Genomic DNA, 26,722 nt, shown 5'->3' with positions numbered 1-26,722 from the left:
GGTTATTATTAACACAACAACTGAAGACATAAGGCTTTATTTATATATTAATCATGGCATAAACAGTAATATTCTTTGAACTTGATAAATATTCAGGGCAATAACAGAGCCATAACTTTGTGTTAAATAGTAAAATCTGGAAATGCCAATGAGATGTATGCATACTACATAACTAATCAAGGGCCATAAATCTGAGTTATAAGTATCTGACTGGAACAAGGCGGCTATATGCACATCTCCTCTTAGTATCCCATAAAGTTTCATTGAATTCCAGCCAGTAGTAGCAGAGAAGTAGCGAGAACAAATATTTTTCTATATGGATACTGCATAACTAATCAAGGGCCATAACTCTGAGTTAAAGTGTCTGACCGGAACAAGCCGACAATATGCACATCTCCTCTTGGTATTGAAGGTTCCCATAAAGTTTCATTGAATTCCAGCCAGTAGTTGCAGAGAAGTAGTGCAGAAACGATTTTTACTCTATATGCATACTACATAACTAATCAAGGGCCATAACTCTGAGTTAGTGTCTGACCGGAACAAGCCGACAATATGCGCATCTCCTCTTGATATTGATGATTCCCATAAAGTTTTGTTGAATTCCAGCCAGTAGTTGCAGAGAAGTAGTGTTGAAACGATTTTTATTCTATATGCATACTACATAACTAATCAAGGGCCATAACTCTGAGTAAAAGGGTCGGACTGGAACAAGCCGACGATATGCGCATCTCCTCTTGATATTGATGATTCCCATAAAGTTTCTTTGAATTCCAGCCAGTAGTTGCAGAGAACTACTCCAGAAACGAAATTCGGACGGATGGACAATGCCAAAACTATATCCCCCTCCCGATTCCATCGGCGGGGGATAAAAAGAAAAAAAAATCACTGTTACACAATACTGACAAGTTTTCATAATAATGCTATATCGGTTTTAATGCAAAGAGCTCTGACCTGTCTAATTTTAATTATCAGATTAGTGGATACAATTAAGTATTTCACAACATACGTGTTAACAAAGAGCACATGTCAATGTTTGCGGTTAAATCTATTATTCAAAGGAAAGGTCAGAGCAGGGATCTATCACTTGCTGTTATAGCAGAACGTACATCCAAAACCTTGTGATCATTGTGCATGTCAATGGATAACCTCCCTTTGTTCTTCGGGTATTATAAACAAATGGTTCAAGAATATGCTATATTATTCACTAACCTTTGAGTTACCTCCCTTTGACATACAAGAATTACGAGCAAAATATATGGCAATGATCTCACAGTTACCTCCCTTTTACATACAATCTACTTTATAGCAGTTACCTCCCTACTTTGACTCCACTCACTGAGGTTTTTGACCAGACAAGACTGATTTTTTTCGAGATTCATGTTCCAATTAATGAAGATATAGATCCAATAACTGTTGTGCAAAATTTCAGATCATTGCTTCTTCTGTTTTTCCAGAATTATTTTTCTAATTGTGAAAACAATTACCCAAAATTTATTTCTGAGTACAGTTCTTAACTATCTTTTGCATATATTTCTGTTTAAAATGCCCCAACTGACCTGTGTAAGAAATTTATGTTTTCAGGCTAGTGGAGTTCCTTAATACAAAGATTATCTCTTATGATAAATAAGGCTCCCGAGCAGATTATAAAACAGTCCACTAGTTAAACGTATCAGCTACCTTACTTTGACATAAAAAGAATCTGTTAGACTAATATGTTCCGTACCCCATCAATTATCTCCCTTTGAGAAGTGCAGACCATATTGTAATCAGTTACTTAAACCCACCATTTACCTCCCTTTGACAAATTTTGAGCAGACAAATTAGTAACTAGCTACAGTAACTCATGAATTACCTCCCTTTGACATACAAGAATTATGGGAAAACTACAATATTTACTATAATGTAAAAATGTTAGTGATTAATATACAAAATAAACAAATAAGAATTTTATAGTTTTATTCATTTACATTTAACGATTTACAAAAGTTTATGGCAATAGTTTCTAAAAAGTTGCTGTTTTCACACTTTGAGCTTGTTATTTCCACATTATATACAAATTACACTTGTGTCTCATAAAAAAACAACATCCAAAGATCTTAAAAATTGCACATATTTTGCTAACTTATCACAAATACATAATTACATTTCTATGTATCATATACACACAAGTTGGCTCCGCAATTCAGAATATGAATGATAAAATAAAGCTTCGTTAAAGCGGCCTTCAGCTTTTCTAATGGTTAAATGTTATTTTTAGATTAATAATTTCATATAATTGTCAAATAAAAAGATAAGAGATAAAATATAATTTGCCTCTGATAAAGTAATAAACAATAAGGAAACTTTTTTGAGCTTGAAATTTCCACTCTCTATAATTATGTAAATCAAGTAAAGCAGATGATTTGTTTCTCAATCTTCTATTTTTAGCAACAAACATCACTGGTGCCCTATAAATAGCTCTCTGGACGCCGTTTTGTAGAAGGCCTAACAATGATATGATCCCCTATTCCAAGATTAAAATACTTTTGGTTTGAAACAACACATACAGAAATACTTTTTCAAACAAATAACAAAAGCTGAAGGCCCCTTTAATCACCAATACACATAATATGATTTATATAACTAGTTTTCATTGACAAGTTATATACTTTTATATTGACTAAGACATTTCTAGTTTATTCATTTACTAACAGGTGTGTGTGTGTGTAGCACCTGCATGCTTGTTTGTAAAATATTCAGCAAAATGTAACCAACCTCCTCACTACATTAAGAAATTGATTTAGTAATACATGTACAATCTTTCAATATATTCTACATGTTAGATCTTTGAAGACTTGTGTTTGAATCAAAATGAGTGTAAATTCTTCTTCAAATAATTTATTATATGAATGCTCATATTCACAACTTCTGCTGGCAAAAAATTTATTGTGACTGGTCTACACAGACTGGTTTATGTTTTTTAAGTTTAAGAAAGATAGACAGTCTGTTAACATACAGGATATGATGGTATCACAGTCAACATGTATATTACATAAAATCGTCCGAATCATTTCCGCCATCCTGAAATGAAAAATTTTATTTGTATAACACAATAATCAATTTAAAGTGAAATTTGAGAGCACCCTACCAAACTATGCAGCACTTCAAACACTTTTGTATACAAATTAAAAAACAAAGAACACTTTTCATATCTTCAGAAATTGTACAACTATTCTCAATCCATGTCATGATTTTCATGTAATTTTTGTGTTGTATGCATGATAAGACTGAAACGTTGGTAACTTATTTTCTACCCCGTTGCTGAGTAAGGGCTATTTTGACTCGTCTTTTGTAAATTTGGAAATTTTTAGTTACTTTGGCTGAATTAACTCACTTTACAGATACAAAGTTTCAATTATAAAACTATTTAAATTATCTAAAACTAGCCTGACACTGAAGGTGTGAAGCTGTACCAATTAATTATAAAGCTTAAAGAAAAATTACAAATATAACAAATACCTTATTAGAAGTCATTCTATCCTCTGTCATCAAATTTGAGTAGGATCTAAAACGATAAGTAAACTGTGTATGATGAAATGTTTACATTGAAGTCAAAATATATAAACCCCAAAGTTATATCAACAAGTGTTCTGTATACCTAAATATAACAAAATTCAGATATACCTGTAAATATACAAAAGCATATAATGTACTGAGAAAAAAAATCTCATATTCATCAAAAAAAAATTTTTTATTAAAGCGACCTTCAGTTTTTCTAAATAGTTTTAGATATTGCCAAATCAAAAGAATTAAGGTATAAATTTTATAAAATGCAACTTGTTACTGATTTAATACATATACAATAAGGAAACCCCTCAATAACCCCTCTAAACTACTGGTCACACTCTGTATGTAAATTAGTAAAGCAGACAATTTGTTTCCCAATCTTCTATTTTTAAAAACTAACATCACTGCACGCTTTAAACAGCTCTAGGGCGCTATTTTGAAGAAGGCTTTACAGTGATATGATACACTTTTCCTAGATAATATTACTGGAAATACTTAGTTTGAAACAGCACAGAATTGTTTTTCCAACAAAAAATAAAAGCTGAAGGCTGCTTTAACCTATAAAAACATTATAAAACAAAAGTTCAGAACAACAAGAGGCACCATATTTATCCCGTTTTCTGCTGGAACCTTTAATAACTTGTGTTTGACTCCAGTACAGAACAGCGCATTTCTGTGCAAACAGACCAGGCTCTTTCATACTAACTCTTGGTTGTCTAACTTTTAATAATGTAAAAAATGACAGTTCTTAAAAAAGAAGCTGGACTAAACACCACAACAACTGTTTTTGATTAATCACATTGTCTGGTCACCATGTCCGCAATTTTGTAAGATTCCAGGTCACTTTATGACGTCATATCCAAAGAAAGCACCTGAATGGCCAAGGCAAAGGCCGTCATATTCACATCAACCTAAGAAAATTAACATTATTCAAACAATGTACAAAACAATTCTTACCTTTGTTCTCTTTCTTTTTCTTTTCTCTCCATTTCTTCCTTTTCCCGTTTTTTCTGGTCTTGTAATTTATGTCTCTGATCTTCCCGTTCCTCGCGGTCTCTATCCTCTCGTAACGTTCGGAGATCGGGAAATTTTTCTTCTTTTGTTTTATTAAGTCTATTTACTATTTCATTTATTCTTTTTTCTACTCTAACTTTTCTTACCTGGTAAAGAAAATGTCAATTCATAACATGTCAATTTTTAATCTTACTTAAAGGCCCATTATGTCTCAGAAATTACTAATTGGCCAATTACCAGAGCCATCTTTTTGATCTGTTGCTTGTTTTGCAATAAGTACAGTAAGTTAATTAGAATTTTATATGGAAGTCAAAATACTACATTTTGCTATTTTTATGGCAAATTGTTACGCATTTATCGCTACTTTTTTAAGTAACTAACATAACATTTCTCATAAACCATTATCTAAACATAAAATTCATGTTTGCCTTTTCTACGGAAGTAAAAATTTATTTATTTCTGAGGCATGATGTGCCTCAAAAAACATAAAATTTCAAGATAAATGAAAATTATGATGAGGAAAGGGAGAACAAAGATTAATGTACAAAAATAAAGGGGAGGTAATAATTGCTATGTGTAAAACATCTATTTAGATTACGATAAAGAGAAAATTGCATTAATGACAAAGAAAATCTTACTTCTTTGTTTTTATGGAAACCAACTTGTCCTACATCCATGCCAGCTGTTTTCTTGAGATTATCCCACATTGTGTATACTACATCTACATTGTTCATCTTGTTACCTGTATATTATATACAGAGCATATTAAATGAGTATATAGATTCAATACTGAACTTATTGAATGATTTGTATATTATAATTTTCTTCACCGAGTTCAATAAAATAAGTATTGAATCTACACAAATATAATATTCTATTTATTACATAATCAACATAAGAACTTTTAACAGTGAAAATAATCCTGTTTTGTAATTGATGTGCCTATAGCGTAAGGCAAACATTTAGCACATCTTTAGGCTATTTTTGTATAATGCAAATGATGTCACGTCAAAATATATGCACAACCGTTGCATACAGTTTTTACGAAGTCACAAAAGCTGCACAGGTATGTGACAAACATGTATATAGCATTGTTCGAAATTAGCAGTAGTCTGATAGCCCCTGACTACTAAATTTCTCCCTGGGCTAACAACTTTTTAACCCATTACTTCATGAGCATTTTGTGAAAAATGGCTGTTTTCATTGAAAAGTCTCCCGTTACAAGTTCAAATTGCTATAATACTATAAAAACTGCTTCAACACTAATCAAACTTGGCACAAATGTTGACTGGACCATTGCCCTTGAAACAACATGCTCAGGCTTAAATTTTCTGTTACCATGGCAATGAGGGGACATCTCAAAATTGCCAAAAATCACTATTTTGCATTGATTTTTTCCATCAAAATTGATTTTAAAGTGCTGCAACTTCTCAATGGATTGAGATAGAGTCAAATGCTTTTCAGCGTTGGTTACACGTTACCTTATGATCAATCTGGGGTCATTTATAGCCTCTCACAAGTCCAAAATTTTCTTGGCGATGAGGGGGACTCTGCCCCCCTTCAAACTCCCCAAACAGAAGGGGGCATATCCCCCTTCTGGCAACCCCCTGATGTATCTTTTGGTTGGAGGGCCGTGCCGAAAAAGTGGTCACTTTTTTTAACAACATTTCTCAAACAAAAACAAGTGTTGAGGGCCTAAATAAGGCATTTTTTCACCATTAGAGACAACAAAAAAGGGGGGTGAAAAAGGCGTTTAAAGGCGTGTATATCGCGTAATGGGTTAAAGTAACAAGCCCGGCCAGGCTTCTGCATTTTCAGAGGCACTATAAACAACTGTTTTGAATAAATGAATCATGCTAGTGAAATATCTTTTGGGCTAGTGAATATTCAAATCTGGTAGTCTGAAAGGCCTAGTGGATTCAAATCCGAATATCTTACACTGTAATATAGCCCTATACCACCATACTTAACAATTGATCTTGGACACCGAGTCTAATGGTCATTTGTCTTTCACCGCTGATTCAGAAAAAATCTGGGATATGTAGTCTGTCTTTTTGCAAAGAAATCGGTAATAACTGGTTAGTTTTCAGAAAATATGGTAGGTGAACCAACTGCAGGGATATTACCACAAATGTGATATTTGCGTAAAAAACCAAACAAACTCATATCATGCATTACTGATATTCAAATTTGAAAATCTCTACCATAGGCATTGACCATGTTAAGAGTTTTGGATCACTCAATTTTAAGGTGTCAATATTAAAATACAACAATCAAGCTGCATATACTAGCAGTATAGAGCCTGGTGAGACAAACAGTAGTTGGTGGTTCTATAAAGGTGAAATAATGCACAGATGGGCTCCAATCTCTTTAAAATCATATCCTAACTGTCGACCCACTAACCTTCTGTTTGTAGCGAAGAGTTACAGAGCTAAAACGATGATCTGATTCTAATGAGATTGATATGGGCTACTGAGGTCTCCTTCCACCAGGAGCGCAAGAAAGTCACATTATGAACTAAAAAGTTTTATTATTCATTCCCATGTGTATAGTCCATCCTTAGTGCAGTAATGGGTTAAGTCCTTCAAAATTTAATAGAAGTTATTGCACTAAGTTGATGATATTGCTGATATATCATACCTTGTATACTGTTTGCTTTGACAAGTTGAGCACATTCATCTATCACAATTTGAGGTACATCATCTAAAGATTCACCCTGGAAAACATATAAGCATAGGTGAAAATTTGCAAATCTAGAAAAGAAGATTCCTGAAAATCCTTTATTTAACATTTCTTCAATCTGAGGATAATTTGGGAGTCTGAAAATTCTGAAACTTAAAGGCACATTATGCCTCAGAAAGAAATTTTTTTTACTTCTTTTGAAAGGGCAAACATGAATTTTATAATGATTAAATAATGGTGTTAGAGAATGTCAGATGCTTGTTGCCTGAAGAAAATTCTTTGTCATAAAAGTAATAAAATGTAAACAAAGTAGTATTTTTACTTCCATACAAAATACCAATTTGCCAATTAGTAACTTTGTGGATACTATAAAAGTACACTACATCAATATTAATGAGCTTTTGAGAAATAAAAATATGTATAAAAGAATTTCTTAAGCATAATGGGTTTCTTAGATTTGTACAGGTTTATAATAAATAAAAGTATTTACAATCTACATATCTATTTCTTTTTTGACAAAAAAAGAAAGCAACCTTCTGTAAAATAAATTTAATTTAATAGTTTTGCATTAATGAAAAGAGAAACCAACTTACAGCATGTAATCTAAGATATACATGAGCAGATGATACTTTGTCAACATGAAACCTGAAAATCGAAATAAATATATCTTACATATCAGAGCTTAAAGGCTTACAAATCAACTTCCTATGCCATCAGTAAAGAGTAAGGCCAGTCTGCTTCTCATGCAGTCTGACAACTAAATTGATAATGAGTGGACTAAAAGAAAAGTGATGGTGCACCACACAAAATACCATATTCCGGTATATACCTCGTCCCGACAAGGCGATTGAATGATTAAATGCTAAAATCTTGCCTAATCATCTGCCGAAAGGCACTTAAAGAGAATTCATCTCTTCAAACTGATTCATATACGATCGTATATTAAAAATGCAAGAATCTGTGAAAAAAGCCACATTTTTCTTATTTGTGATAAATTAAATGATTTCTGCAAGCATCTAGAGGTACTGCTCCAACACTGTAGTAAGTTAAATTCATTGGTAACTACATGTACAATATCATAAGACATATCCCTGAAAGATGATTATGTAGGGATTGAACCCATGAACCCTGGGTTAATATGCAGATTCCTTTTCCACTACGCCAGCAAGAGCGGCCAATTCTTAAAATTTTCAAACGTTTTCAACATAGGAATTACATGTAAGCTGAAGTAGGTAATTTACCAATCGTAATATTTTCATCTTCCTTTAAAGTGGTTAAGAAAATTGAGTAAGAAAATATTGTTAATGTACAGTTAAATTAGCATTCAATTTAACACAATATAAAATTAGAATGTGGAAAATCAATAGATGAAGCATGTCTTTTTAATTTGATGTAAATTTAAAATGAATTTTACCAAACATCTTCTGGAAATCCCCAACGTATCAAATCTTCATCTGAAAGAAAATACAAAAGATTACAGATCTTGTTGGTGAAAATAGGAGTCCCTTACAACATTCAACTTCACCAATTTCTTTTTTTATTTTGGTCAACAGGTCAAATCAAGCATTTTGTCTTCATTATTTTTTATTCCAATGTATGCCAGAAGATATAGAGCTACTGATATTATTTTTTCGTTTTTCATTTCTAAAATGTGTTTTTAGAAGTTTAAAATACTCTTAATTATACCTTATACAATGATAACAAAGAAAGTATATGTTTATTGTTTAACTATCAGTTGGAAACAATGTTCATGTTGTTAAATTTTTTTTTTTAATATTTAATGTAAAATTTTTCTATCTTTAATTATTAATATTAACATATATACACATAACTGTACATATAAGACAACTTAAAAATAAAGACTTTAACTATATTTAAACTTACTTTCATTTTTGTCTAGACCCATATACATTAAATAGGGTGGTGACACAACTGCAATGGAAATAATACTTCATTTCAAATTTATTAAATACAAATAATGTAATCATTTATTGACTTCTGCAAAGACTATACTAGCATATCAGATTATAAAATCAGTCAGTCTTGCAATATTGAGACTAGAAACCATACCAGAGTAACAAACAAACCAGGAGTATATATATATTATATAACCTTAATTATATAATTCTTCATTTCAAATTATAAAATACAAATAATTTAATCATTTTGTTGATTTCTGCAAAGACTTTAATCCAAATGGAGAAGACCCATGAAACCAAACTAGCATATATCGTTGGCTTAATACTACAAACCCGTATGTCATTTTTTGTCATTTTTAGAAAATCGCAATTGAAACTTTGAACTGTAATAACTTTTTAATGATAAACCGTATAAAGATAAAATTTTCAGTGAATTTAGAAATCAGTATGTTATACATATATACCGAATTTTATTTATGTGCATACAATTTTAAAGCTAAAATCTCAAATAATTTATTTCAATTTTTCATAAAAAATAAGAAAACACATACATATTCTGAATTCTAAAACCCCATTCGGGAGATACTGGGTTGTTGGCAAAACATTCAGGTCATTTCTATACCATTAAAGCGACATACGGGGTTCTAAGTGAATTATTTGAAGCAAAATTGACCAAGTGTAATAATTTTCGGCTAGAAACATAGCAACAATTCAAGTCGAAAATATCATTAACTTCTCCTACTGTGTTATATATTACACGTCTGTTTGAAAATCAATGCTACTATCAAATGATATCTACATCAATTTTTCAAAAAGTATGCACTTGTTCTGTTACATGTTTAACAACCGTGGGTATCCGACGATGCGTTTCTGTCACATGCCTATGTTGCTTTAATGTTTCAATTTTTTTATTTAGAGTGTACATCAAGTAGATGCTTTTCGTACTTTAGAAAACAGCGTTGAATCTGAAACAATTTGTCCTTATAGCATCTAGATGTAAACAAAGTGTTAGTTTGTCTTCCATTCAAGAATATCTAATAACTATAACTTCATGGGTGATCAAAATGCAAATGGAAAAAAGGGTTTAGCTATATAGCCAATGAGTACCCTTTCAAAAAGTGTAAAAACTTAAAAACTTAAAAATAAGAAGCTTTCGGAAACAAAAAAGTTATAGTACTCATCGAGGCTGTCCGAAATGGTAATCATCCGAATAAATGTAGTGTTTACATATGTATCTATTTAAGACATTTACTATATAATTCAAAATGATGTTAGAGCTTTAAAAACTAAATCATCAATATATGTATATTACAGTCAGGTAGTATACTATAATTATCTTTAAATAAATCACTAAAGGTTTTTTCAAATATTTGGTTGTGATAAAGTAGGCAGCCATTACAGACGTGTCATGTATCACGTGGTACAAAATCAGAATGTTTGATTGGACGAGAAGTTACTGGAGTCTAGAATTAAAGTTTGATGTAAATAGCGAGTTACGGGTTTGTGGAATTGGAAATAAACATATTTATGTAAGTTCTACAACTACATAAGTATGTTCACTGTGAAGAGCTCATTGAGACGAAAAAAATGATATAAAAATCTCAATTTTGCCAAAAATCGAGTTACGGGGTTGTAGAATTAACCCGACGATATATCAGATTATAAAATCAGTTGAAATATTGAGACTAGAAACCATACCAGACAAACAAACCAGGAGTATATATAACACCTTGCCGAGACTACTTGACACCTGTTTGATTAAATAAACGCAGAGTAAATTAGCTAAGAATAAGATTTTTGAGAATTGTGACACAAATAACATTATTGAAAACCAGATAATAAATCACTCTAAATGTGCAATGTAAAAACTTAAGTTACGATTCATGATTTTTCCAAAGAAAAATTGTCGATTGGAATAAATTGAGTGATAGTGTTGCGAAAGCTAAGACAGTAGAGTAGATGGTTTCAAATCAGCTGAGTTCCATTTGGATTGAGTCCTCTCTCCTGATCTGCCCGTCCGGAGTACCGATGCTCAATTATGTTGAAGGAAGTGTGGCTAGCCTACATTGTATATACGAAAGTCGAAAATGCATATATATGTTATTTTGAGTCTTTAATCAAGTCTTTTACCAAGTAGCCTAATTAATTTGGCGTGAACGGTTTGACCCATTTTACAGACTTTTTTTTATTACTGTCAAACCGTTACCAGTTAAGCAACATTCACCAGAATGGAGACAGTCTCTCAATCGGGAGACTGTCTCCCGTTTAGGAGAAATATTCATGGTTTCAGAATTACATCAGTAACCCCCCAATCGGGAGACATTCACCCGATTCTTAGACAAAACACTTGAATTAACACAGTAGTAATTTTAGACGATTCCTGCGCACTTTATACGGTCTTTGCGCGCGTTCTTTTAAAGTTTTCATACCGCCAAATTCAAAACAAAATGGACTTTTCCGAGGATTCAGGTAATTTTATCGTGTAATTTTCGAGTTAAGTGCTGCTAAACATGAAACTTTTACAATTTCTTAAATTCTACGTAGTAACATAACAAACCAAGCAAGCAGTAAGGTAAAAACTTACCTTTTTTTATTCCATTGCACAGATCCACAAATAGTCCGCCATTTTGTTTTGATATTAATACGTGAACAGAATCGAGTGTAAAGTCATTGTCATCATCGTCTCCCGAAAGGGAGACAATGCATGCAAAACATTATCTTTGTCACCAGAAATATATATAAAACTCAATTTTTGCCATTTAACATTAAAAATTAATTGTATAATGTGTTTGTTTTGCTTCAGGTATCTCTCATGTCACAGCAGAAAATGAGCATATAAATGAGCATATTTATGCATCAAGTAAAGAGGTACATTTTAAAGCTACATGCCTCAAGATAATCCAAAATATTTCAATAAAATCAAACTTCATAAAATATTACTTAGACTTTAGGAAAGTAAAACTATTAAAGATTCAAGTAATAATTAACATGTTATATGTGGTTAATGACTTTTTCTCAATATTATGACTATATTTCTGGTAGGGTCTATCTTTAAATAAAACAAATCTCATTCACAACATTAAAAGTTAATGTTGAGGACAGTACACTCTTCGCAACTATGATTTCTATAATCAATAATTATCATATTTCAGTTATCTCAAGCCTCACTCTTAACTGATACCTCATTAGATATCGGCGCAGAGGTATCCTTTGGTACAGTACCCTCACCCCCTGAGGCTGTTATAATTGAGGACCGAGAGCCAGAGGTTAGACTTTTCATGTATTTTTTTTGTTATAAGGATTTTTGACTGATTATATGGCCCTATATAAACGGCTGTTTGGAAATATAACCCGAGCAGCAAACAAGAGTTTATATACAGTCATATAGTCTGTCAGGAATATATTAAACAAATTTATAAAACAGCAAACATCTCTTTTTTTGGACATAAAGTGAGATTTCTTAAATAAATGACAGCAGCTGTTTATATAAAACTATATAACGATCATGATTATCCAATGAAAATTGTTGCAAACATGCATTAATTATAAAGTTTTATCTATGAACTGTTAAATGATTTTGTTTAAACTTTTGTAAGGAAATTGTTTTTCTAACAGGTAATAAATTAATGGGCATGCTTGATATTACACAACATTTATTTTATACAAATTTATATTTGTTTGATTGTATTGGAAGCTGTAAGCTTTTTGAAACACTCTCAAATCTGTTCCTGGAACCAATCAGTACTAAGCAATGAGTGTAAAGTTTCTTGCTCAAGGAAACAATGGCTTCCACAACATTTGACAGTGTTATTGGTTGGAGCTACTGAAAATTATGTTTTTTCAGACATCAAAGAACCATCATATGGGGCCAATTGGAGAGGACTTCATTAGTGACAAGCGAGCTCGCCAGAAGTCCTTTTCAAAAAGGCTCAAGACATTCCAAAAATCTGTAAATAAGTATTAAATATTATTTTTCAGATTATTGTCATTAGTGTTTCAATAATTAACTTGTTCATGCACTTTTTATTACATGAAATTGAAAATATATATACACACAGACACACATGAATACTGCTTGTGTGTATTATCAATAATTATATCTTTATAACAACTGCTGTCTACTCATGAAATGATCTGCATTTTTTTTTTTTTTTTAAATGTTATTAATATACACTGTATTGAAAAATATTTAATATGTTAATATCATTATCAAGACATGGCAGAATACTAACATTACCCTTGCCTTAAGAGACCTTGTTGTTAGATAAGCAAATGACTATTCTGAAGGACAATATATTTCTTTCGCAATAAGTTTGAAAAATTGATATTAACAATTATATAATAATAAAATTTAATTGCACTATACTAAGAACATACATGTATATGACAGAAGTTTAAAATATCTTCATTTTCTTTCCAGGCTAAGCTACTAAACACAATGTGTGGTGCCTCGGTTAAATTTTCAGTCATCTCTGAAAGTGGCCGCCTAACTACTGCAAGCTTTCCGTCAATCAAAGTTCGGCATGTTGGGTTACAGGCTGGTCAGTCTGCTGGAGCAGTAACAAGCTTCCCTACAACCCATCCAGGCACTCCAAAGAAAACCCCAGCCAAGCTTGTGAAAAAAATTGTTAATATGCCTGGCAAGAAAGAGAAGGAAATTCACACCACCGATCTAACTGTAAATAAATGTGCCGTCTGTAAAAGGATTTTTAATTCAATTAAGGACAAATCTTTCAGAAAAAAGAATGGTCTTCAGGGTGTCTGGTTGGGTTGTGAAGCTGAAGGATGTGCATTCTGGGGCCATGCAATATGCGCCAATGTTCATGTTGGCGCAAGAAAAATGATTCCATCAATCAAGCTCCATGGATGCCATCCTTAAAGACCCATTATGCCTCAGAAATTCTTGATTTACATTTTTTCATAGTGAATGTGTATTTCGTTTGGAAGTCTAAATACTACTTTGTTTACATTTTACCTACCTTTATGATACATTTATTCACATTCAATGCAATCTTCATCTAATGTGCACAAAATTTATTATCAAAACATTCTTTTATTAAACACATGTTTGACATTTCCTAAAAAAATTTATACTACTAAGTATATAAATTATATATAAATGGATTTCTGAGGCATAATGTTCATTTGTAAAAATGAATTCACTTCACTTCAAATTTGGGACAGTCCTTTTGGTAATGTGATTTCAATAAGAAATTATTAAATTTCAGATATAATATATAAATTATATATATTATTATTATCAAATTTATATTATATATAAATTCTATTATTATCCAAAATATGTTCTTATCAGTTTAGTTATTGTTGCTTTTTACAATGAATTACATATGAAATGAATTCGTTTTTTATCTAGTCAATCCATATTTATTACTTCAAAATTTATCAAGTAATTATTTATTTGCAATAGTACAAAAGATATGTTAGACTCCAATAAGTCTACAATGAAATACACCTTTTACCCTTGTTAAGACATGAAATTTGTAGTAACATGTGTATTTAAAGCCTGTCTGTTCAAATTAGAATAGATGTGACAATCTACATCATTAGTTGACATCATATTTGTTTAAAAATGTTTTAGATTTAAATGTAAATAAAACAATTCAAGTTTTATGAATTTGTATTGTCTTATTTTCCACTGTACATGTAGGTGTGCTCAAGAACCTTACTCTTTTTCCTCTAATAAAGTGTAATAAAATCCTATATAGTCTGCTTTATTTTTGGCTTTGACAGTTTTTACAAAAATTTCTTCCAAGAGACGCCTTTCTCGGTCTGAAAATTGTTCAAGCAATTGATAAATTTTTTTTTGAATTTCAGTTTTGCTAAGATTCTCAATCATTTTTGAGTTAAGAAATTCATCCTCTGTAACACAAACTAGTGGGAGTTTTGGCTGCTCCCCAGACAAAAGACACATGTAATACTGGCTTCTTAAAGCTTCTGATTCTGCAGTTATGTTTACTAAATAAGCAGATAACTTTACATCACCGCTTAAGTTTGTATGAGGAGTTTCTTCCAATGGTCGTTCAAAGTATCTTCTAAATAAAGCTCTCACAGGAGCAATTTCTTGTAAGTCAATACTGTATTCATAACTGCAGGTTTTATTCTCAATTGACTGACCTGTAGCAGAATTTAACAGTTTATGTTTAACTTCACTTAGAGAATCAAGATTTCTGAAAGTTTTCACCCACTCCTTTTCAGTTGGAACACCCACTGGTGAAATCCAGGATTTGGCTTCCTTGTTTATTTCCTCTAAGCATGCATCTCCACCTTGATAATGCCCAACATTACCTGTTCTGCTTAAAGTGAATGATCTCATTATCAAGTCTTTCAAATCTTCAGGCATCATTGCTTCAATGTATGAATTAATGGCCACTATTCTTTGATAACGTGGATGATTTCTACAATAAAACAAAAGTGACATTTTTTCACGACCTGCAATGATATATGACGGATTAGCACGCCTACATCCCACTCGAAATACCATAATTGCATGCAAAAAGGTTAAAGCCATTTGTTGGCAATACATATAGTTAGCATTTTTAACATCCTGACTCCATATCCAATATTGGTCTAAAGTTGCCTCTACAGAATGAGTTTTACAAAATTGTACAAAAGGCACTAAGAGCTCATCAACCATAGCAATGTACAGGATTTCTAAAATTTTAAAAGTTTTATGGTGATCCGAACATTTCCTAGCACAGTCTTGAGCTTTTGGCGTTTTAAATCCGAGTTCGATACATACATCTTTCATAAAAATGTCCCAGTTTAACTGAAAGAAAGCTTTACAGGCATTCATTTCTAAGTGTAAAAGACCAGGCATGGGTAACACCCAGCCAAATTCATGGACTGGAACAACATCATGGAGAATACTACATCTGTGCTCTCTAAAAGGAATTTCTCCATAAATTGCTTCATGGCAGATGGAACATACAAAAACATTGAAAATCAATTTTTCTACAATAGAATAAATGCCCCCGTCACATTCAAGAAATAACCACTTCCGTTGTCCATCATTTTTAGAAATTCCAGCTCTCTCTGCCAAGTTGTATAGTATTTCTGAAATATTTTGAAAACTTGATGGATTCAATAAGTCTGGTTCACCTGTTTTTACTTTAAATAAATTGGAAGTTTCTTCAACATATTTAAAATGGTTGTAGGGGTATACTTTTTTTTTAAACTTTGTAAAATTTATAGCCTGGAAAATTAAAAGGCCACCACAATTTGTACATTTGCGACTGTTCCTTTCATTTTCACCTCCACAGTCAACACAGATTTTTTCATTTTCACATCTAGCTTTTTCAGAAATGAACAGATTAACAACATCATCATTGCCATTCTCTTCATTCACTTTCAGTAATCTATCAGAAAGAAGTGTATTTCTTGATTTTCGAAATGTTTTGGTGACTGAATCATTGTACATAGACAAATACGACTGTTCCTGCACTTTTGTTGGTTTCAAAAATAGCCAATTGCTTGGAGAATATTTTTCTTCATTCTGAACCAAATTTTCTTCATCAATAACAATATATAAATGGCTAGTTATGACACTGGCAGGAAGCTTGTTATCAGACTTAACACGGTATGTCTTACCCACTACCTGTTCATTGTCAAAGACAGATCGTACAAGACCTTCTGGATATTTCACCTCCGAGTCTGCCTGCTGTGTCATCCATCGAGATATTGTCTTTTCACTACCTGCAGGACAAAGTCTTGAGTTAAAGCCAACCAACTGCTTATTTCTTGACATGGAATATACAAGTAAATTTTCCTGAAAAGACAGTGGTAGAATGAGATTTTTGTTACGGCATCCATACATTATTTCCACCAGTTTTGCAATTTGTAATGATTCAATAGAAGAAGAACCTTTTTTATCAAGGCCACATAGTTTACGCAGCAGACCAACAAGACATTTGGGTCTGTTATCCAGCCAAGTCTCAGCATCATATGCAATTAAGTTTTCTAAACTACACTTTTTACTATCCTTGTATAGATTAATAATATCTGACTGCATGTGTTCCTGGATTTCAGTTATATTGACTTCTTTACATTTAGGTTTGTGCTTAACAGTATTGTTAATGGCGGATGTATTCCCTGTACTAAGAGAACCTTCTACTTTTTGGACACAATCTTCACAAACATATTTTGTTCTTTTTGTTATAAGTTGCTGATTAATAAGACTAGCCATAGTTTTTTGCTTGATCTTTTTGCCACTTAATATGTTATAAATTGGTGATTTATTATCACTATGACATACTGCACCACAACCCCTTTCAAACATGCCCTTGATTTGCTTCTTCTCCGGAGCATCCATGTCAACTGAAAAAAAAATATATATGTATAAATAAATTATGCACTGCTTACTTTCTTTAAAATGTAAATGGCAATAAATGCATGTAATTCCAAAAATACAATATTTTAGTAATAATTGGATTCCAAGAAATCAATCCCTGTAAATACATTTTATGTTTGGAGTGCTTCTGACATTTCCTGATTCAAACAAACATGGAAAACAATTTGTGGTTGGACAGAATGAAAGACTTCAGAAGAAGCAAGGGTTGGGATGTGGATGGCAAGTTCCCAATAATGTTCTTCTCAACCATTAATGGGTATTTGTTATATCATTTTTATCATGCTAGTTTTTAGTTTAGTCAAATCACATATTTTGCAAAACTTAGGAAGAACATTGTTCCTTAATCAATGTAAATAAACTACTAAAATGTCTAGATAAAAACTATAATTGAAAACATATCAGATAAAACAAGCACTTAACAAACTGTCATTTGGCTTACAGATACCATCACTTTCGCTACAGACCAGAATCAAGCCATCGGCTTGTTTTGTATGAGAGAAACAAACAACACCTATGATCCAAGGGCAATCATAGTTTATGATTCAACAAATGGTCATTTGGTTGGACGTGTTCCACAAGGTCTACAGAGTCTTATTTATGATTGGATATTAAATAACAATATTGCACGTTCATCATTATTTTGCACTGGAGAATTTCAACATGACGGTCAAGTTCAAGGAGGGGGTCCAAAACTGAAGTGTGTTTACTTACTGGAATTTAATACAGAAAACTTTCACTTACCACAGGTTGCCCAACAGCTACATGAAGTTCTTCAAACAAACGATTTATATATGTAAAAATGACGACACGTAAAATGCTTAGTAAAACAGCAATTAAATCTGTAAAGCATTTGTTATTGAAATAAATATGAAAATATTTGTAAACTTTTTTTTCCCGCTTTTTACGTAGGTTCACCCGATTGGGAGTCAGCCTTGATATTTTACTTATCTGTCTCCCAATCTAGAATAAATCTTTGTAATAAGAGACAATCTCCTGATCTGGAGATTAAGGCATACAGTAAAGAATTTACTCCCAATCAAGAGACTGTCTCTAATATGGTAGATTGTCCCCTAATCGGGGTACATTAAATATATATATCTTATGTTACCACTTATATCTCCTATTCGGGAGACAATCCCCAAATAAAGATAATGTCTCCTCAATGGTGAATGTCGCTTAACTGGTTACGCCTAATTTTAACTGTCATTTTTACGCACGGAAAATCTACCGGCAACACTATCGATAGTTTGGACTGATTTTTACTGCTTAAACCTGAAAGTAACTTCAATATCCTCTACAGATCAATAGAATATAAATTCTAGTACTAACTTCTTCTAGAAAAAATATTAGATTGTACCTGGCTTAACGCATAAATGCGATTTATTTCAAATTTGTACTGTCTACAATATCTTTGGCGGACATGTTATGACGTCATCGTAAAAAATCGATTCCGTGAAAGCTGGTAGTAGCTACCAGTGTGTCTAGCAGGTAAGTGTGGGTTACGCATGAAGATTTTAAATTAAAAAAAATCATCGGGGGAAATGAATCTATTCATTATTTTTAAATAAATGTGTGCATTATTAAATACTATTGAAAAGATTAATGTATTTAACCTAAAATGCAATGGTAGCAAATAGGCTCCGTACATGTACTGTTGTTTAATTTTTTTTTTAAATATTTTAGTACATGTACTCAACATTTATCAATAGGTGGTTTGCATTCTTGTTTACTGCTAATGACTGCCAAATGTCACTCTCGGATAAAATACTGACTTCATTTATACATGCATATTTATATGACAATTAAGAACGTAAAAGAAATATTGAAGGAAACTATTTGAAATACACTTCAAATTATTCAGTATTTGTACCAATATTTTAAGAGTTCTTTTTCACTGATTGCCGATATATAATACAATATTAAACTTACTGATAAAGTTAAATGTCTTCTTGACATACTTTATTAATTTACTAAAAAGGAACTTTATTGTGATCCAGTCATATGCTGTGTAACTATAAGGGAAGGGTCACATATTTTAATTGAAATAAATTTTATGTAGAGGATATTAAAAAAAAATCATTGAGAAGATCAGAATTTTCAAATGAACAGATTAAGAGACTTATACATGTATAAGGTGTATGTCTTGTTGTTTCATACTGTTTTGGTGACACTTTTGTTTGTGTCCCTTGTTGTTTTCTTGTCTATGGTAAGTATCTTCCCTTTGCCCCTAGTTTTATTTCTTTATTTCGCCCCCTCCCCCTTCCCCGAATTTCCTTTCCCCTTCCCCTGTGCCCGTTTACTTAGTGGTCCTATTAATCATTCATTTATATATTTTCTTTGATTTCCTTCTCAGTTACATTTTAATGATAAGCCTGACAGTGCTCTCCCTTGCGCCCTGTCCCGTTTTTGTATAGGATCCTCCTGGGCTCCTTGCCAATGGTTCTTGTTCCTTGGTCGTGTGGGGGTTGCGTTTATTGAACGCCGCCTTTCCTTGTTCATCTTGTTTATCATATTGTATACATGTATACCGAACCGTAACAAACAGATAATGATTATCAATACAAGGTTCGGCAAGCATGCAAAGAAATGTAAAGAAAACAGAAAAAACTTATCCACATATCCACCCTAAAAATAACACCAAAAAAACCCGCCTGAAACTGCAAATTCGAAACATAAATACACATGAGTGCCAAATACGGCTCTGGTAAGTGCAAGTGCTCCCTTCCGCTGGTTTAAACAGAATTGATCACTTAAACATAATAATGTTGAATTTTTTTTATCAACACCCACAGATGTGTACAAAATACGGCGGTAATCATGGAACTTTCAATGTGACACATTCGAGGTGCCGTTCAATGAAAAGCGAGAACTAGATAACATGGAATTTTAAATGGGTCAGAAGTTTTGGTGTCCTTTTGCGACAGTCGTTCTAACATTTCTCCCATCTGTCTTACATTGTTATGCTATTCTACGTCTAAATAAGAGTCACTAAATTTCAGCTTGCTGCGTTTTTATCATAAACACGCCCGTTTAACTCACAACGAGTGAAAAATGTCCATCGGTAAAAATGTTGTGAGCAACTTCCGTTCCTCGTTGTGAGCACCCATCTATGACGAGTGACACGATAAACAAGGTGAGTTTTTCATAATTTTTGAAGATTACAGACCTTTATGTAAAAATATCGGAATGCAGTTAGCTAGCGATGTGTTTTCCGAGTATGCACATGTAAAGATATTGCCTGTTGGTGGACAATTTGATGGAAATACCGTGCGACGCAGTCACTCGGGGTAGCTGGAAAACTGGAGACAACTTTTCTTTGGACCTTATTTAACATTGAAAACGTCGATTCTGGTGACGTTTTGTGCATTGTAACATAAAACAGTTGCCCACAAGACTTCAGCGTAAATTATTATCTGAAAGTCTTCGTAGAAACGAAAATATACTCTTTTCTGCTTTAATCCTCGTTGTGAGCACCATAACCTCGTTGTGAGCAAGACAAGCTTAGTGCTTGTCTGGTTTTAATATGTAATTCAAATGGCAAGAATACAATTTTCAATCTACCAAAAGCAATCAAAACGTTTTTGTACAATAGTTTTTCTTTGCAATAGTTATTCTTTTTCTTTTTTTGAAAATTATTCTTCATATTCACAAGTCATCAGATTAACAGAAGAACTAATTCAGTGGAGGTAAATCAGGTATTTTATTTCGTATACTCTAGTGTGGCACGAGTGAACATCACGGGGTGTTTATGAATATTTCAACAATTTCACAGTCTGTGTGATACACACATACATGTGTTTAACCTGCGCTGAAGACTGACCAAGTTATGTAAAACAAGAACTATCACGGTAAGTTGACAATGCCCCTGAAGTGGTGCTTTGTCCTTTGATTTATGGACCAGATAGATTATTTGTTTTTTGGACAATGTGAAGGTAATTCAAAGTCAAGGTGAAATAAATATAGGTCAGTTTGGAAGGTCTTGTCCAAAGGGGCATTGTGACCAAATATGAATTATTTCCACTTACTTATAAAGAAGTTATGACCAATGTTAAAGTTTTTGGATGTTCTAGAAGGTCATTCACGTTACAAGGTAAAAAAAAATACAGATCAGTTTGAAGGTCTTGCCTAAAGGGGTGTTGTTTCAAAATATGTGTAGAGTCCGTATACTAATAAGGAAGTTATGACCAATTTTTAAGTTTATGGACAATTTGACCTTCAAAGTGAAGGTCATTCAGGGTACAAGAGAATATAGGATAGTTGAAAGGCCTTGTCCAAAGATGTGTTGTGCCTAAACATTATGCCAGGACATTATGGCCAATCTTAAATGTTTTGGACAATTTGACCTTCAAGGTAAAGGCCATTCAGGGGTCAAGGTTAAAAAATACAGGTCCGTAGGAAGGTGCTAAGGGATGTTGTGTTCAAATATGAATCAAATCCGTTTACTAATAAGGAAGTTATGGCCATTGTTAAAGTTTTCGGACAGATTGACGGACTGACAGACGGACAGTTCAAAACTAATATGCCTCCCTTTGGGGTATGCACAACGTCTTGCAAAGAAATGCTGCTGTGCAAAAACGTTTTAATTGCTGTGGTAGATTGAAAGTTATATTTTCACCATCTGAATTACATATTAAAACCATACACGCACTGCGCTTGTCTTGCTCACAACGAGGTTATGGTGCTCACAACGAGGATTAAAGCAAAAAAGGGTATATCTTCGTTTCTATGAAGACTTTCAGATAATAATTTACGCTGAAGACTTGTGGGCATCTGTTTTAGGTTAGAATGCACAAAACGTCACCAGAATCGACGTTTTCAATGTTAAATTAGGTCCAAAGAGAAGTTGTCTCCAGTTTTCCAGCTACCCCGAGTGACTGCGTCGCACGGTATTTCCATCAAATTGTCCACCAACAGGCAATATCTTTACATGTGCCTACTCGGAAAACACATCGCTAGCTAACTGCATTTCGATATTTTTACATAAATGTCTGTAATCTTCAAAAATTATGAAAAACTCACCTTGTTTATCGTGTCACACGTCAAAGATGGGTGCTCACAACGAGGAACGGAAGTTGCTCACAACATTTTTACCGATGGACATTTTTCACTCGTTATGAGTTAAACGGGCGTGATAAACCCCGTCATATCTGTGCGACAATTGCATTTTGCTGAGGACTGTCAGAAATTCCATTTTATAGTTTGAAATTTTAAGATTTTTTTCTCAGAATTTAAAGTTATTTTTGGTTGTTTTGAACTTCTTCCCCTACACAACTGTCCTCAATTTTTTTTAAAGATAATAAACTAGAAATTGAAATGGAGTTTAATATAAATTGAAAATCTTCTTTGCTTCATCATGTATAGTATAATTATAATTCATTAAGATGTACCTACAATTACATTGTATTTTCATATACATGTGCGAAATCATGGCAGGGTTATAAAATAAAAAGGCAGTTCAGAAATTTCACCTAATGATCACAAATGTTGAAAAATCCGACTTTACAATTTCTAATTTGACAATTTAAATGGACTTTTAAAATGCAGTATGATCTGACGTCGGACATCATAAACTATTTAATTTCTAAGTAAGGTTATCAGAATTTCCTTTTCACATTTTATTTTTAATGCTGAAATATTCGTGTGTGAATAAAAGAGTTATTCTTGCAATAATTCATATAAATAACTAAAACAAATTGTATAATAAAGCTTGACAAATACAATCGATTGCCGCCGATACCTGTGTTACACCATGGAAATTTTACAATTTTACCATAAAAAAAAAAAAAATTGCACTCTTTCAACGAACATATTCGTGAAAAACACTAATAATCATCAGTATCTTCATTATACCTCTTGTCACCCAAAAGCATGCAAGAATGGTATACCATACAGTCAAGGCAAGCGTTACCGCAGAATAATATCCGATGACAGTACATTCAAGGACTCTCTAGTTGATTTGAAAGACTTTTTTCTGAAACGTGAATACCCGAAAGAAGTAATTGACAATGCATTTGAGAAAATTAATTCTATGAAGTCAAAATGAGGCACTGCGACTCACATAAAGTAGCCAATCTAATTTTGTCATACCATTTGTTGTTACTTATAACCCTCATTCTTCCTAACATTGGTCACGTTTAAACAAAATTTGGGACTTACTAAAGTGTCAAAAAGTGAAACTGTAAAATATGTTTATTGAGACTTACAAACCTATTGTTTGCGTTTAAGAGACCCAAAAAATATCCGTGATCATATTGTGGCAATTCTAGCTTTTCAAAGCAAATGTCAATTCATTCATCTTCTCCTTGTAGCAGAAGTAGATGTTCTCATTGTAATCGAATTACTTCGGATGTATCTTTTGACAAGCAGTGTCACAGGCGAAAAATATACACTGAGAAACCCTACAAACTGTTCTACAAATAATGTTATTTATTTTTAATCTCCCTGTCAAAAATGCAATATGCAATATGTTGGCCAGGACATCTCAACCGGTTTTCACGTAGAATGAATAGTCATAAATTTGATATTACAAAGATTTCAAAAGATCCAGCGTTTTCAACTCTTGTTGCAACGCATTTTAATTCAATTGATCATTCATTTATGACTTTTTCATTTTTACCGTTTGAGATTGTCAGCGACACAATGGAGCGTCTATGTAGAGAAACCTACTGGATTCATAAGCTTAAGACGTTTTTCACCAAGCTGGATTAAATGCAAAATTATATACGACATTTAATTATTTCCGTAAGTTCTTTGCGTAGACATTCCATTATAAATGGTTATATACTTTTCCAATATAATATTTCATCTGTTTTTATGCATGTATACACGTTACGAACATTCACGTTGTTTCCTATTATTGTTTTTTATGTATTTTATATAGGAAATACTTGTATTTCATAATCCGTGAATGTTTATATACATATATATCGAAATCTTTATTAACTTTATTAATTTTTAATGAAATTTAATATAACATAACGTAACAATGTATGTTTCCCGCCATCTCGGACGGTGACGTCATGTGACGTCTCTTCCTGTTTATTCACGTCCTGTTTATTCACTGACGAAGAACATATTTGTTCGAAATCGATTTGAATATTAAAAAAAATAACTGAATGTACGCGTGTGGTTGTTCTTTTTGGATTCATATACAATTTTACCATGTCACCGCTTGCGTCATTTTCCAATATGGCCGCTTTCAATAATTGTCAACGATTTAAAAAGTTAAAGTGGAATATTTAGACTTGTGTTCGACTTTGAAGTATGATAACTTGGAACCTTGCATAAAAAACGGTTCTCTTTCAGGTAATGTAGACCGTTTCTTTGAAACTTTTTTAGTTTTCGCTCCCAACAACTTCTAATTGGGAAGCGTCCGTGCATAAAAATGCAGTTCGTGGTTGGACTTGGAAAAAGACAGCGCCCGTCCAAAATTATCTCGGTGTCTCTTTGACAAGTCTAATTAGTTGGACTATTTACCAAGAAACCGAAGAGGCCCTGCAAGGTACCACCCAAATAACAGTTAAAGGTTTACTTCTGAAATACACATAGGTGTCTAATCCAGGAGATTGCCTTTGCTTCTGAGCAAGCGCTGCCAAACATACATATCAATATCTTAAAACTTGCATTATTTTCTTATCCAAAAGTGATGCATCCGAAATCATCAACAGAGGCATTCAGATAGTAAACGAATTACATTCATTGTAAGTAAAGGTTTGTCAGCATTATATATTTAAGTTATCTAAATCTTACTTACTGTTACAAGTGAAAAAGAAAACCATTGTAAAATTTAGTCAATATTCGGAAAAATATTGCGCAATGTGTTGTTCTTGCTTCCCTATCCTTCCCTTCAGACGCTTAAAATTTCAATTGCATTGCACAATAAAACGTTTAGGCGACTAAGAATTCAAGGGAGCTAACTCGGGTATCAGGTGCTCGAAGGGAGGTGATTATTGCGTCCTTGGCGACGTTTACAAATGGCTGAAATGAAGAGTGCAGTTGAAGATTTAAAAGATGAGCGAGTTCCACAGTGTTTGTACTGGAATGTGGAACAAGTAGCCGACTGGATAGAAGATATAGGTTTTCCTGACTACAGAGTGAGATTTTAGCATTAAAAAGAGTTATAAATTCAACTAAGAATGTAATTTTTCTATCAATAATAATTGAGCCTGCAAAGATAATTGATTATTGAGGCTTTTAGACAAATGCATTCACTGTTAAGAAATACATTAATTATATTTGCTTGTTTTCCCCATTAATGTCAAACCCCTGTTTTTGGGAACAAGACATGCACTTAAAATCATGCCATTTGATTGCTGCTTGAGGGTGCCCATAACTACAAAATTGTAGTATCAGGATTTTAAAAAAAGGGCAAAGAGAATCTTATCACAGATGTCACGGTATAAAATTGTTCTCTTATAATTTGTCACAGATGTCACGGTATAAAATTGTTCTCTTATAATTTGTGGGGAACATATATGTAAATAGCCATGTATGACACAGTTGGCATAGTTTTCTGTGGGTCTCAGCTCTTGGTCCTGGTAAAAATTCACATTTATCTCACTCTCATGCATGTGATATTTGGTGTGTTTGATGCAGACTTATAGACATGAAATTTATTTACATGTAACTACTTGCTGACAACAAAGTTAAAGTGAGGGTTTTTGAAATGACAGCTGTTAAATTGAAGGCATCTGCCTTCTGGTACTGGTAAACTGCTTGACAGCTAACCCAGGATTGGTTAGGTGGCTTAACTGTGCTCTTGTGAAGTTACATGTAGTGTGGCTCACTGATGTGATCCTGAGGGAAAACTACAAACATCCACCCCATATTAAGATCTTGATATATAATATTGATACAATTTTTTAATGACAGCCCTATTGCCCGGGTTTCTGAATTTATAATGTCATTTATCACACCTGAGTGTGGGTTGTGGAATTTGAAAGAAAATCTCATGTCTGGTGGGCTTCAAGTCAGTATAACCTGTGGTTTAGGAGTGTCATTCTCTTTAACATTTCAGCTACATATTTTTAACACAATATTGTCTTAATTATTGTAACTATATTTGATAATCTATGCATATCATCAGTGATATGATTTTTTTTCAGCTATGTATTACAGAGAACATGATCAATGGTAGAAAGCTGATTCATTTAGAAGCCTCACATCTGCCCAACATTGGAATAACAGACTTTGA

The 26,722-nt window shown here is 32.8% G+C and overlaps 3 protein-coding genes across 3 annotated transcripts; 2 read left to right on the top strand and 1 right to left on the bottom strand.

The window, feature by feature from the left end:
- Window positions 1-2,727: 2,727 nt before the first annotated feature.
- Window positions 2,728-25,361, bottom strand: LOC132725331 (coiled-coil domain-containing protein 25-like). Its single transcript, XM_060710439.1, has 9 exons — window positions 25,283-25,361; window positions 9,127-9,174; window positions 8,657-8,696; window positions 7,836-7,887; window positions 7,201-7,276; window positions 5,199-5,302; window positions 4,504-4,706; window positions 3,499-3,544; window positions 2,728-3,060 (listed from the first exon to the last, which is right to left on the bottom strand). Exons 1-9 carry the CDS (start codon window positions 25,305-25,307, stop codon window positions 3,028-3,030), a joined length of 627 nt encoding a protein of 208 aa, XP_060566422.1. The 5' UTR covers window positions 25,308-25,361; the 3' UTR covers window positions 2,728-3,027.
- Window positions 11,609-14,827, top strand: LOC132725333 (uncharacterized). The gene is made up of 5 exons (XM_060710441.1): window positions 11,609-11,630; window positions 11,965-12,029; window positions 12,314-12,427; window positions 13,006-13,110; window positions 13,582-14,827. The coding sequence occupies exons 1-5, from the start codon at window positions 11,609-11,611 to the stop codon at window positions 14,038-14,040; spliced, it is 765 nt and encodes a 254-aa protein (XP_060566424.1). The 3' UTR covers window positions 14,041-14,827.
- Window positions 25,362-25,492: 131 nt separating the features above from the next.
- On the top strand, window positions 25,493-26,719 carry LOC132725330 (sterile alpha motif domain-containing protein 15-like; the record flags this gene model as incomplete). Its single annotated transcript, XM_060710438.1, has 2 exons — window positions 25,493-25,622; window positions 26,634-26,719. Coding segments are annotated over exons 1-2 (206 nt in total), but the record flags the coding sequence as incomplete, so codon positions are not given.
- Window positions 26,720-26,722: the final 3 nt, after the last annotated feature.

The sequence above is a fragment of the Ruditapes philippinarum genome, unplaced genomic scaffold (genome assembly GCF_026571515.1).
Source record: "Ruditapes philippinarum isolate M1 unplaced genomic scaffold, ASM2657151v2 ctg7416_1_1_1_1, whole genome shotgun sequence".
NCBI lineage: Eukaryota > Metazoa > Mollusca > Bivalvia > Venerida > Veneridae > Ruditapes > Ruditapes philippinarum.
Note: the sequence above shows the minus strand (reverse complement) of the source record. Positions and strands in the feature narration are given on the sequence as shown.

Bases quoted from the DNA above. Each gene is read 5' to 3' on its own strand.
- LOC132725333 (XM_060710441.1), top strand. From the start codon at position 11,609: ATGGACTTTTCCGAGGATTCAG. The intron at 11,631-11,964 runs GTAATTTTATCG...GTTTTGCTTCAG, and splicing joins GGACTTTTCCGAGGATTCAG to GTATCTCTCATGTCACAGCA. The intron at 12,030-12,313 runs GTACATTTTAAA...ATCATATTTCAG, and splicing joins TTTATGCATCAAGTAAAGAG to TTATCTCAAGCCTCACTCTT.
- LOC132725331 (XM_060710439.1), bottom strand. From the start codon at position 25,307: ATGGTTTTCTTTTTCACTTGTAACA. The intron at 8,697-9,126 runs GTAAGTTTAAAT...ATTTTCTTTCAG, and splicing joins GGGTCTAGACAAAAATGAAA to ATGAAGATTTGATACGTTGG. The intron at 5,303-7,200 runs GTATGATATATC...TATAATATACAG, and splicing joins CAAAGCAAACAGTATACAAG to GTAACAAGATGAACAATGTA.